The sequence below is a fragment of the Temnothorax longispinosus genome, chromosome 2 (assembly GCF_030848805.1).
Source record: "Temnothorax longispinosus isolate EJ_2023e chromosome 2, Tlon_JGU_v1, whole genome shotgun sequence".
Classification (NCBI taxonomy): Eukaryota; Metazoa; Arthropoda; class Insecta; order Hymenoptera; family Formicidae; genus Temnothorax; species Temnothorax longispinosus.
Window position 1 is genome coordinate 14340230 of NC_092359.1, and position 15035 is coordinate 14355264.

The following is a 15035-nucleotide window of genomic DNA, read 5'->3' on the forward strand; positions in this document are numbered from 1 at the left end:
TGACTCTCGATCTGCTAATTCTGGAATTGCAAGTAGCGTTTTGAGGCCAGTCTTCGGTAACTTCAAGGCTGGCCGATTCTGTAACTGCAGGCCATATTTTGTGGTTTTTTCTGGAATACCAATCGTAGAGTGTCGGTGAAGATTCACAATACTTGTAGGAATTTCTTGATACATTCGGATGTCGATAGATAAATTTAGTGGAAGTATTTAGATCTCTCCTACAATTTTCTCGAACGGTAAGATCAGAATTACCACGGAAATGAGATTTTCGCGCCGAACAGCAACGATTGCGAGCATCCGTGGCATTATGACCGAGAGACCATTTTCTCTCCCTTCTCAAAGCCGTATTTTTATGTTTTCTCGACGTCACTCTAGATTTGATTTTTTTAAATGATCTAAATCGTGTACCTGAACACCTTACGCTGCAGTTGCTGGACTTTTTTGTGCCGGCATAATCCTCGTCGCCGCTGCTCACCTCGAGGTGACAATTCTGTTCAACGTCCTTAATGTAATTCAATATATCTTCGTTCTTCAGCCTCTCAAGATGTTTGCTCTTGCTGTGCTTCTCATAATTTTCAAACCACTGAATGTCCTCGGGATCATCGTTACCATCGAGATAAACTATTTTCCCATTTTTTGACATTATTTATGTTCAGTATGCCACGTGCGAATCAGAATGTAACCTCGGTATAGCGATGTACGTTTATAAATCTCTCGGATGAGACGGCGAGCGATGTATCACGTTTCTTCGCATCGTGATTTGAATGCACCTTGTTTATCGACATGTCAGTGCCGATGTTGGACGCACGCAAAACCTATGAGCCTGCGACAGCGTGTGGCTAAGCTGTTTGAAGGATCTTCGATAACTTCGATATTTTCAGATATTTTCGATATCGTTATACGATTCAATCGTGAATTTGGCCACAGAGGTATGATCGATGTTTTCCACAATTTAATATAAAAATCCGCATGATCCACATAAATTTACAAGATTTCGAGATGTTTTGCGTGATACAAGAAAATAGCAATATTCATAATAAACCAAGAATCTGTTCTAAATGCAAGTGTAAATTTAAATTTTGAAAGTTTACGTGCAACACGCGGTATATGTAAATATAAAAAAATTATAAAAGATAAGAAGATGATAAAAGAAAATGATGATAAGATGATAAAGATGATATTTGTGTGATCGACTTTTATGACAAGCATTTAGAAAATAAACTTTATAAGAAAAATATATAGTAAGATGACATTTTCATTGGAATTTCTGTGCATTTGAATCCCAAATAACATGTTTCCTTTTTTAGAACACAACTTACAAACAGCACATTTTTTTATCTTGCTTTAAAAATGAGTAGGCGATTATTTCTATAATGTTTTAACAAACAAGATAATAAAAATATACGGCAAAATAATATGTCCCTCTCTTTTTTGAAATCTCTGTCCATATGGATAATCGCGTAATAGTGACATTTCCGAATCCAAATAATTCCAAGAATGAAGTTACGCTAATGTTAATCCGATAATGCAACTTTCTTTTTTTTTTTCTCGTGCATCATAAATTTCTCTCTCGTTAAAGCAGAGCGCAGCTGCAGAAATGTTGGGCGCATTTTTACTGGCTAAGAAGACAACATAGGTAAACAAGCAGAATGCAGCGTGGCAATTTTTAATAAGTAGTATACGTACGTTTATGCATTAGCATGCATCGCTTGTTTTAATAACGTCAGTTCCTACTTTTCCAGTTTCCTCTTTTATACAATTTTTCTAGTTAGTAGAAGTAATGTAAAGTAATAAATAAGTTAACACACGAATGGAAATAAACGTCAGTTCTGTCGGCTATACCTCACGCTTCATATAACGTTAGAAGTGATGCCAAGTTACTAATCTCTATTAACATTCGACCGTTACATTCCCACGATATTTTATCTTCTATGTAGCATTTATTAATCACTTTTGTTAGTTTTGCGCAATAAATCTATTTTGTAGAAGTTTGACGAAGCGTTTTCGCAACGTGTCGCTAAAAATATTAATCCAATTTAATGGATGATTGATTTAGTTTTATTTACCTAACGAACGATTTATTTACGTGATGTAAATACATTTGGATTTCTATGTGTATATATACGTATAAAGAAAGTTGTGAAACGAAAAACAAAGAATAACCTAAATACTAGGGTAATCAACTTATATGCAATATAAAATTTTGAATATTTGTAATTAATTTACTAATATTTAGTATCGAGCGGTTTTTGAGATTAGATATATGTTACAGAAAAGAAAGTATCTATGGGCGATATTATCAAAGTATGCGCAGGAATGGTAATGCTTTATTATGCTTTCGAATATGCTCGAATACATTAACCAAGATATATGTCAAATTGATAAGAGTTTGAATAATTAAGCGAGAAGTAAGTTTATAGATTTCTATTTTTATGAGATATACATTAATTATTAATTATTTATATTTTATAATATATTGTATAATATATTTTATAATATTTATATATTATGATTATATTATATTTATATATTATGTTTTATAATTATGTTTTTTATTATAGTTTTTTTATCAGATATATTGTTAAGTGAAACATGCCGTATCACTTCTTGGCATTTTCTAATTGGCTTGGTTTTTTCTAATTGGAAATACTCGGCGCTGGAAATTTATAATTTGAGATACAAGATCAGAGAACAGTATTGTATAAATTTGTTTTTTATACGTTTTATTCAAACAGATAATATAGTTTTATAACTGGCTAAAAAATCTGAAGAAAAATATGTAAAATGCAATATGTGTAAAGTCCATGTAATTAGAGCCAATTCAGTCAAGTTGATCATCGGTATTGCTTAATTAGGTTCTGTTTTTTTAATTACGCAAGAACACATTTTTGATATCTGTTATTAATACATATCAATTACGTATATATAAATTATTCATTTAGTTATATTTAAAAGCTCTCTTTATAAATAATATTTTATCAATATATTGGATTATAGAATTTCAAACGGCACGATGACTCATTGCAGGCAATATCGTTGGTTTTTAGCATCCATTGGTTTATTTCTATCAACAGCGATGTGGCTTTATTATTGCAATAATTACTTTTGCGAAGAACATGAAGATGACAAAGAGGAAAATTTAAAAAAACGATAATTATCAGTTTAATTAATATTTTTTGAATGGCATTTAAATTGTTAATAATATACATATATATCATAACCGTGTAATTAAATTATTGTAATAAAACTGTCGCTGTCGAATGCTTTTACAAAAGTCAATATTATTCATATTTATTAATATTATACATTTGTTAATATTATACATATATTCATATAGATTTTTAAATATCAGAAATTCTTTTTGATATTTTGTCAGAAGAAATAAACAGGGTTTATGTACAAGGACAAAATACATTTATTTAATTTTTTTTATTCTTACAAAAAATAGTTATTCATTCATCAAAATACGTCTTCGCTTTAGAATGCTCGCTTTTCTTTTTTGTTGAGTATCCATTTCAGTACGGTAACACGGTCTGTAATGATATAAGATTAAATTTAATTTTAAGTTAAAATAAGAATACTATACTGTATTTAAATTTTAGATGAATTATAATTCTAACCGCAATTCCGTTCCCATGTCAATGATAGTTTCTCGTAGTCGTGCGACAACCGAACGCCATAATGCCACAGGATCGTCCTCGACGATGTCTTCTTTTATACACTCGTGTCCAATCCACGTTCCCATAGTGAGAATGGCGATCACTATTACAATTCCTTGTAACACTAACAGCCACTGATTTCGAAGCACATTCCTCCAGTATTCACTCGCTCTAATCTGTTTATTATACATCGTAAATTATAAAACACAGAATGCATATATGTATATACAGGTAGTGTTATTTTTTCAACTTGATTGTACGAAGCGTTTCTAATCTACGGAATGTATTTTTAATTAAATAATTAGAAAAGTCATGTCCGATTGAATTTATTCACAGTAATCTTAAAAATTAAAGAATTATAATTAAATTAAACTAAGCAACTTGCAAAATCACATTTTTAGTTAATTCTGACTGAAATGAATTTTTTAGAGACCTTGATTCTCTCTAATATCAAAAATAAATAAACTTTTATCAAGTTGGTAAAAATTAATTCTTTAAAGGATATCTGTTAAAATTAAGATGTCCTGTGTACAGTTCTTTATTATTCAGATTAATTGACTGTTTTAAAGAAATATCCTATATGCCATAGGATCTTTTCTCTGCTACCAGATCTCTCTTACGTAATAACGCGATTACCGAAATACAAGCTAAGAAAGGTTTGTTTAGTTTTCATTATGGCAAGCTCTCTCAAACGGGCCACGTATACTTTTTTTATCTTCTGAATTTTGGGAAGCGTTCTGTACGAAAACTTCATTGAACCCGAAAGTTTAAAAGCCTCTCATTGTACGCAGGAGTGCGCTGACACTTCCTAGAAATCGCAACACGACGACAGTGTATCGTAGGAATTCTATTTATTGACTTTCTCGGCAGCCTTTCAATTGCTCAGCTGTCGTTAAAAGCCCGTTGCAACGCACTTCCACGCGACGTTGAGCCATTACCCGCAAACTGTATAAAATTTGTTCTTTAGCAACAGTGAGCTCTTCCTTTTTTTTTTCGTTTATCATGTATGGAAATAAATATCCTGACAATTGTTCAAGATTTGCGTCACATGTATCGGATATTCCTCAGATGGCTCAAATAATGAGTAATATAATAGGATATTATGCAAAGCAACTTTTCGATGTACTCTCCTATAGGTTGAATTGAAACCGCACAGCTTTGCATATCTTTTTGTACATCTCTCACATAATTACAAAAATAGTCCAAAAAGGATTTAAATGGTATACAAAGTGTTCAAAAGGTTTAAAGAGTTCAAAGGTTTCAAATTAGTAAAAAAGAAATTTTTAAATATTTTTTTAAGAGTCTTTAAGTAGTTATTAATTATTTAAAGTATACTCACAAAATACTACGAGAAACTGCGCATTTAAGGGTTAACAAGAGGAAATATTAAGAACAGAGAATTTTAATATTTCTTTACTTGTTATAAACTTATCTCATCATGAGAGAATATGTTTGTCTTTGTCAGAATATTTTAGTAAAAGCCTGTCGATAAAGTTATAAATTTCAACGGCAATAAAAAATAACATTGATAATATATTTTAATATTGAAACTTTACAACTAATGCGTTAAACGGAGAATAATGAATTAATTAAAAATTGAATGCAATAAATTGTTTTGACCGGATTTTGAACCTAGATAGCCCTGTACTTTTCGCGAGAGCTTTCACGGCTGTCAAAATCTATCGTTATTAAAGACCTTCAGAGTTACAATAGAAGGATATATTAAAAAGAAAATATTACGAACAAATTACAGCGGAATAACCTTTAATTTATTCTTGTAAGAGTCTTCATTTCTTTGTACTTCCAGGGTATTTACAGTTTTATTGTCAAAATCACCACATTTAGGATTTACTCGTAACCTTAAAGCTTTTGAAGTATAATTATCCGATTTGTCAAATTTGGCTATACTGAAAAAGATAATTATTATTGCTACATTTTATTTAATTATACAACAAATATAAAGACGGCGCTATCATGCAAATAATGATTTTACGTAATAATATGTGAATTAGAATAATTCTTGAATGATTTTCTTTTTGCCCTATGGAATATATCAAATGGCGAATAAGCTACAAATTTTACCATACTGTTATAAACAAAAAATTTAGCGAAGACGTGAAATTAAACTAAATATTTAATTTATACGCTATCGATTTATTTTTGCTATCGATACTATGAGAAAGCTTCAAGAAGTTAAAATTAAATAATGACTGTTCCAAAATTCACTGCTAGAAATCTATAGTATATGTAACGCGTGCTATAGATTTTTAAACAATGAATTTTGGAACACCGACAATGTTGTAACATATCTTAACAATTTGGCTTTGCATTCTAGTTTTATTTTATACATAGATTTTATTTCGAATTCCATTAAAGCGCTTGTATATGTATAGATATACATATATAGAAATTTCAAATAGTTCCTGGATTAAAAAAAAATCGAATAGGATTATATAATTGACTTTTTTACTGTAAAGTTTCTAATTTTATATACAATTTATTTATTGTAAAAAGAGATTTATCATTTAATTCAATTTTGTAAAAAAATCAAAAGTATAATTATAATTAAAAGTAAAAGTATAATAATTATACATATAAATACAATTGTTAAATTTACAGCTGTTCTTACATGCAAGGATTAAATCCTTAAATAACAATCAACATAACGCTACAAACGCTTCTTAAGGGATTATTATCTATTCTGATTAAACTGGGCAGCTATCACGTAACCTCTACGGTTTCCGATCGGAAATGCTGGTTTCCGACTGGTGAGTTTCCGATGGCAGTACGCATATGCCTTATCTCGGATCTCGTTTGAAATCAGCCCTCCATCGTCGCGAAACAAAACGAGTGATAGCAGCCTCGTTCAATCACAGGGTGGAAGCTTTCCGATCGGAAAGCGGTAGTCTCGGAAACGACATTTCCTTCGCCCTCAAAGTGTCGGAAAGCTTAAATCTTTCTCAGATATAGTGCACAACATTCCTGACTTATTTCCTCGCGTTTCCCTTCTCTCCTTGCGGTCATGCTAAAGTTTCTTCCCTCGCTCGTGCCACTTTAATCGAACTCTTTAAGGCGATTTATTGCCTTTATAAGTAAGATCAAGTTTTCAAGTTCAGTAGGAACTAACTTATCTTTTAATGACATATAAATGTATATATAGTTTGTATATATCTTTTTTATATACAATTTTATCAGTTTGTAACATTAATTACGAATAATTTAAAATTATTATTTAAAATGTCAATGTTGAAAAGAATATGGAACAATACAAATTGTTTTTACATTTAAAGCTATAAACATAAGTATAGTGCTAGCTTGCTCCGTTACGTTAGACATCAGTTGGATAATATTTCCTCAGAGATTAGCATCCACTTTGTTATATCCGAGAATTTGCCACGCAATGTCATTTATAATCCCTTACTACGGTATTAATACTGGTATTAGCTACAGTTGTTAATTATCATTATATTATTGTTGGCTTCTACAATAGCTGTTTGCAACGTAATGCCCATTATCTAACATTTGTATACAGTTTACCGAAAATAATTTAATTTATCATACATGATGTTGAGTAACTTAGGCTATGGCTGTTGAACGCCATATAATACAACGTAACAATAAAGCCATTTATAGAATTAGTGTTGGTTATAATGTTAGTTTGGATTACAACATAATTACATAATATACAATAATATTTTCATTAATCTGCACATAATTTCCTATGCTGTACCTATTTTCATCATATTTTGATTAAAGCCATGACATCTATTACAAATAATAGCATAAAAGTCATTTAACTGATTTAACATTGGCAGTTAACTATAATATGCTCTGAACTGTTTCGTGTATCAAAGAATATTTTTTAATAATTTCTTGATACTCATTTATTTGTGATAAATTTTACAAAATATACATATTCGCTCTTGAAAGGTGTTTAGTAATTTATAATGCATAATTCGGCTTTTATTTTAAATATTTTAATTGTTAGTTGTTAAACTGCTACTAACAATAAGTATTATTAAGCCCATTCATTTTTAAATCGCTTCACACAAAAAATGCACAGGACGACTTTAATTACTCTGATTGACTAATCTTCATTGATTTTAATATTTATTATTATTATATTATTGGCACAAGTAGAAACATATTCTTCAGAAATAATCAGTAAATAATAATAATAATTAACATATTTTACAAATTTTTTGCTAACATCGCTACATGATAAACGCATATATAATATTTACAAATTTTGATAAATATCCTAAAAATAGCGAAGTTTCGGAAATAACACTCTCGTGCATGTTTATTTAACATCATTAACTTCCATCTCGCGAGCAAGGTTATATTTATTTTAACGATTTCATGTTATTGATCGATCATATCCATTTGAAAAATAAAATTAGACTGCGTTAGCATTTCAACATAACAGGCGCAAGATGCGTAGTGATCGAGCTTCAAGATGAGTATAACGTTGGAGGCAAAGGTCATCCTTAACTCTCTGGCGTCGTGGGTAGGAATCCCACGAGGAAGTGGTGTAAGATTGATTGCAGGTGCGAGAAAGGTGCGAGAAACGAGTCGGAACGGTGGTCAGCAGTTTTTGCACCAACCAAGCGAACTGACGCACTCGTCCAACATACAAGTTGATACTTACTCGATGTCGCGTGGTGTGATTACTTGCGTTCTATTGCGAGGCACGAAGGTAAAATTACGATTTGTTCTGCAAATCTCTAGGATAATGAACAGACAGTACTTTTGTTTTTCATATTACGATAACTTTTTTTTGTAACTATTTTATTTGTGATGTATTTAAAAATATATAGTTATGATAATAATAAATTAGGGCGGCGGTGTGGTCTAGTGGTAGAGCGCCGGACTCGTAATCTGAGGAACCAGGTTCAAGTCCACTAGAGCCATGTATCATGGAAAAAGTTTTTTCCGAAAAACCGCGCCCCTCCGTGCAAGATGCGGAGAAAACTGGGCTTCGTCTGTCGGAAGAGACGTTAAACCGTTGGTCCAAAGGGTTAAATACCTCAGGAAAAAGTCACCAACCCGCTCGATGAGCATGGTGACTTCTAGTTAGCGTAGGGCTGACAACCCTAATGAAACAAACCTGTCATCAATACATTACTATATAGACCGGGAGCCAGCGACAAAAAACATGTGTGATCGGCACCACGACGAAACATTTTGGGACGATAGCCGGTGTCATGTGGAACACGAAAACGCAAGTATGGCGGCCTGGAGGCGGCCTGGAACTAATTTTGTGGTTGGTGCCTAAGATACATGCACTAGTGAAAAAAATGACGTCTTTGCGTCAGTATGGCGAGTACTTAGAGACGCCGAAACGGTATGGCATGTTCATATTTGTTGATAAACAATTAAAATCTAGCTCTCCACAAAAAATTAGCTTGGTGTACGAAATTCAACATCGCATCAAAAAAACGACACGTTCTCATCAGCATAGCGGACTGTTTGCGACGCGGCATCGGTATGGCGCATACGGCCCGCGTACTTTTGCTCACAAATAAACAATATAAAACAAGAATCAGATTGGTACCCATTCCCCAAAAGCACAGTTTTTTTAACACATTCAAAAAATTACGCTGCGCAAAGGCGACACCTCCAGGCCGCCATACTTACGTTTTCGTGTTCCACATGACACCGGCTATATCATCCCAAAAAGTTTCGTCGTGGGGCCGATCACACATGTTTTTTGTCGCTGGCTCCCGGTCTAATAGTAATGCAGGCCAAGGCTCTCCCGAGCTGTAGTGCCATGGATTTATTTTTTTATTTTTATAATAATAAATTTCCAATGACACCCATTGTCAGATTCTTTTTCTATCAATTATATCTTTCAACATTTGTTTAATGTTTATTTGACAAACACTCTTTATCAATTTTTTTCTAATTAAATATAATGACAAATTATGATTTTCTATCGGCTTATAAAAAAATTAATATCAAATTTAGCAAGAAATTTGGAACTGAAAAAAAATGTTGGTACATACATCTCTTTAACTGTGTCAAAATATGACATACGACAATCATGACTGAACGACTTTCATCAACTTTATCAATTTATTAATTATTCGTTTAAGTCATGCTATGTGCCAATTGTTTACACTGCATGCACTGTTTGCATGCAACATTTTATTTGAATTCATGAATGGAAATCAGATTATCCAAATATCATGCTGCTGTGGTAAATCTTTGGATATTTAATGTAATGGCTAATTTAACGGTTAATATAAAATAATGGCAGAAAAATTCTGACGTATAAGTTGCAGCATAATCATATAATCCTTATTTTAGAAATAGGATGATCTTTAAAGTTTTGAAATGTTCTATACATAATAAATATAACTCAAACTGATTAACAATTAAATACATAGATATTAAATGTGCATATGTACGCATCAGACTATATATATATTTCATCTTCAATTCTTAAACCTATTACTTAAAGCTGACAAATATACTTACATATTCCGATATAGGTATACATTCCCCATATACAATCAGTAATTTAAAAAAGTACCTACAAACAACAAAAAGATTTGTAATGTTAATTACAATTTGAAAATTGGAAAGCGAATAGATGTAAAAAAAATGCAAATTTTTATAGAAAGTTAAAATTACTTATTCCTGCTCGGAAAATCGTTGCAACTGTTGATGTAAATCCTCGAGTTGTCACGGGTCAGCTTCTTGGGGTTTTGGGGACGAACTCAGAATATTTTGAGAAGCACTCTCGTGATGGCACAATGACTTCGGCTCAAATGTCAAGATATAGATATGATTCGGTAAAGAATTGACCTTTCGACGCAAATCTCGTCTTTGACAACGAAGATGTAACATATTCGCTTGAAAAAATATATTATGAGTCATATTGCAGGTTTTTCTTTTAGAGAATATTATGTATTTGCATGGAAGGATCATCTGTACGCAGAGAAAGACTACCGTATTCAACTCTGAAAAAGATTACGAGATGTAAATATTTGACAAACCGGATTTCTCTTCGAGCACAATTCACACTTTATATAAAAATTAAAAATATAAATAAATAAAATTAAATTAAAAAAAAGAAGTTAAAAATAATAAACACTGTCAGCATATTTGCAAATACAAAAATAAAAATTGTAATAGTAGATTATTTCTAATTATATGATATAAATTAAACAACTTGAACAATTCACTATTCCATGCTGAATAATCAATAACATTGCAAGAATTATGTTAAATTAATAAAAACAAATTATAGAATTTGGATTAATAACTAATAGGTATGACTAATAGGTAAATAGGTATTACGTCTCCTTTAGAAAACAATTATATTAGATAATATAAAAAAATTTTTTTTTAATCAAAATTCCGTGAGACTTCTCTGCTAGAGATTTCAATCTCAAAAGCAATCACGATAACAAAATTTCTATTATACTCAGAGTGGTACAACATTGTGTTTGACTATCAGAGTTACTTGATATATATGAAACTATTCAACAAGTTTTGTACCATTATCGAGAATCACGTGTCCCAGGAATGGATGAATTGTTCGCAGGAAAGCTTTGTTCTGGTAGGAATATATACCAAGTGTCATCACTGTCTCTTCTCTTTCAAAAGACACTAAATGAGAAAGTTGTAAAAACTTATTACTATTAATGTCTTATATATTGTGTACATTATACCTTTTAAAACATTTACGTACACACATACGTAACGTATATACATTACGTAACATATTGTATAATTGTGTTATGAAATAAGATAATGAATGAATCATATGACTCATAATGGATCAGATGCTTTTATTTTTATTTATTAAAAAAGTACTTTAAACACAATAATCTATATAGGGTAACTCCGGTATATACGCCGCAGCTAAGGGAAACTTAATTTATTGAGTACTATTTACTATGTTTAAGGCAAATGAATTATACCAATAAAAACTTTATACTGTCTACTACTATAAAAAAATAGAAATATAAAATATTTATTCTTTGTATTTAATAAAAAAAACTTTTAGAAACTCTTGCATTTTTGCCATATATCCCAGAGGGGTGGGTTATATGACATTCATGGAAAAAATATACGTTTTATAAAAAATTACAAATAATGTTTATAAATAAAGTAATAAAATGTCATAATAAATTATAAAATATGTAAGAAGTTTATTAAGATGGAAGAATAATAAACAAATTATAAAACTAAAAAATTTAAAAAAGAAAATAAAAGAGCGATATATAGATGCATTAAAGATTATTGTTATACAATCCAAAAAAAGTGTGCAAGTAGAAACTTGCACATTGCTTCCTCATAGTTTTTTAGTGTGCAAGTAGAAACTTGCACATTGCTTCCTCATAGTTTTTTAGTGTGCAAGTAGAAACTTGCACATTGCTTCCTCATAATTTTTAAATGTGCAAGTAGAAACTTGTACATTGCTTCCTCATAGTTTTTAAGTGAGCAAGTAGAAACTTGCACATTGCTTCCTTATAGTTTTTAAGTGTGCAAGTAGAAACCTGCACATTGCTTCCTCTATGAGGAAGCTTGTTTTTGTATGCATAATTATTAGTAGATATTTATTAATTTGGCTTCTTCATAGAGGAAGCACTGCAGGTTTCTACTTGCACACTTAAAAACTATAAGAAAGCAATGTGCAAGTTTCTACTTGCTCACTTAAAAACTATGAGGAAGCAATGTACAAGTTTCTACTTGCACATTTAAAAATTATGAGGAAGCAATGTGCAAGTTTCTACTTGTGCACTTTTTTTTATGGATAGAGTATTATTAAAGATAGATTAGTATTGAATATTTGGCAATGATCGGTGAAGGGGTTACCAATTTTTGCCTAAAAAGTGTACAAATCATACACGTAATCTTATATATAAAATATCATTAAAGGGAGGATGTTTTGAATTTGGCGAAGATTAGTGAAAGAGTTACCGATTTCTGCCTAAAAAATGTATAGAGTAGACCGAGGCAAATCGGATTACTAATTAGCACGATAAAATTGCTCGTTTAAAATAAAATACTAACGAAAATTGTCTTACAACTTATATTAATCCGATTCGCCTCAATCTACCCTAAGTTATTTGATGGATAGCCAATCCACAAAAACCGATCCTCAAAAAATTTAAATTCGACGTTTTTGAACATAAGCAACACATTGGCATCAAAAACTCAAAAAACAATTTTTACTTCGGTCTTTTCTACCCCTATTTCATATATAATTCTTTTAAATTCGGTTGATTAGACTTGGCTTTATATGCGATTAAAATTATGGACCTTTGATCGCGTATAAAGCTGGATCTAATCAAACAATGGCATCGAAAACTCAAAAAACAATTTTTATTTTGGTCTTTTCTACCCCTATTTCATATATAATTTTTTTAAATTCGGTTGATTAGACTTAGCTTTATATGCGATCAAAATTATAGACTTTTGGTCGCGTATAAAGCTGGGTCTAATCAACCAAATCTTAAAAAATTATATATGAAATAGGGGTAGAAAAGACTAAAAAATATAATAAAATTAGAAATAAATCGATATCTCCAAATTTTTGTCTGATATTAGAGGGATATTTCAAGTTTACCGAAATTTCTATAACTCCAGAACTAATCAATCAAATCTTAACGAATTATATATGAAATAGGGGTAGAAAAGACTGAAGAATATAATAAAATTAGAAGTAGCCCAATATTTCAAAATTTACAAAAGTTATAGCAACGGACATTTCTAAAAAAATAAAAAAAAGAACTCCTTTACCGATCATCGCAAAATTCAATACCAACCTTTACTTACCTTTACTTCCTTGAATGATACTCTATCAATTAAAAAAAAAACAGCCCGATATCTCAATATTTGCCGAAGTTAGAGCAATCACGGACATCAAATCTGCACATACATACATACATACGGACATGCGATTTTAATGCAATATTTCGACATTTTAGAACACTCTGAACATATTGGCATTAAAAACTCAAAAAACAATCTTTTTTTTGGTTTCTTCTACCCCTATTTCATATATAATTCATTTAAATTTGGTTGACTAGACCCAACTTTATACGCAATCAAATGTTCATATACGAAATTCACGAAAACAAAGCTTCCTCTATGAGGAAGCAAAAGAGAAAAAAAAGCGGGCACAGTTGTTACTATACCCGTTTTTTTTAACTCATAAATTTTTCTTTATAAGAAATTTCTTAAATTATTAACATATAATGAATTGGCTTTTTTCTAGGAAACTTTATAAGCTAAATAAAATGGTGCAAGTTTTTAATTTGCAGTGTTTGTTTTCTGTAGTTTAAAAATTTTTGAGCAGTAAAACATACACTAATTTCTTTTAACGATATTTTAAAAAAAACAACAAATATACATCCTTAAAATTTTTTACCGTAAACGCTTTTCAGGGCTCTTTTCCCTGGTCTTTTGTTTAACATTTAGTACATTTTCTGCTTGCTCCCTTTCGTATGCTAACATAGCGCTAAGCAAAACTTCATCTATTCCATCAACCATAACTAAATTTAAAAACAGAGAAATAAATAAATAGATTATACAAAGATACATTATACAGCTTTAAAATTTATGGTTAAATCTGACTAATTAATAAATAAATATTTATATTATATGAAAAATTCGAAACCTTTTGTTTAAATTTAGTTAGAAATAAAATTAATTAATTTAATTTAATTTACTCCTGAGAATTCATTCCTTTCATTAGAGTGAAGGCGCAAATCTTTTACATCCAAATTCGTAAAAATGGCTCTAAATAGATTACTCTAAAAATATTCAGTTTTGAACACCACCGTATTTTAAATTGACATAAATACGTAAAAATAGCAACTTAATTTGTATTTTTTTAATTGAAAATTAAAGATAAAATTTAAAAAAAACAAGTTTCATGGATGTGATCAGTTTCTTATATTAAATCGAAAAATATTTTCCTAGAAAATAAAGTTTGCATTTATTAATTGCATGTTTTCGAAGCATATTTACGAGGCTATTATTCTATGAATTTTATGAAGTTCCGACATTTCTAACAAAGAGAAGATACTTAAATGAGGTCTCCGATTCATTGAAATTTTAATATACTTAAAAAAATCGGTTAATAAAATAAATGAGTAGGTTTTTCGTTGTAAACCGATTTTCATGAAACCAGTACTAAAATTTTTCCAAAAAACAAAGCTCAATCTTAAAAAAAAATTAAACCCATCGTCGCCATCCTCAAAAAATTAAACATTTGGAATCAGATCTCAGCGTTTTAGAACATTCTAAACATATTGCCATATCAAGAAAATCGGTTATAAAAAACCACCAAAATAAATTGCAGGAGCATTTAACTCACATTGAGAGCTTTCAAAAACACTATAATAAAATATA

General features: G+C 30.4%; 2 protein-coding genes across 4 annotated transcripts in view; one reads left to right on the plus strand and one right to left on the minus strand.

The window, feature by feature from the left end:
- Tk (tachykinins) overlaps window positions 1-15035 on the plus strand; it is a 75657-nt gene that overhangs the window by 46257 nt on the left and 14365 nt on the right. The window lies entirely within an intron of this gene.
- On the minus strand, window positions 3449-5970 carry LOC139825252 (uncharacterized). Its single transcript, XM_071797832.1, has 4 exons — window positions 5653-5970; window positions 5422-5566; window positions 3621-3835; window positions 3449-3533 (listed from the first exon to the last, which is right to left on the minus strand). Exons 1-4 carry the CDS (start codon window positions 5742-5744, stop codon window positions 3449-3451), a joined length of 537 nt encoding a protein of 178 aa, XP_071653933.1. The 5' UTR covers window positions 5745-5970.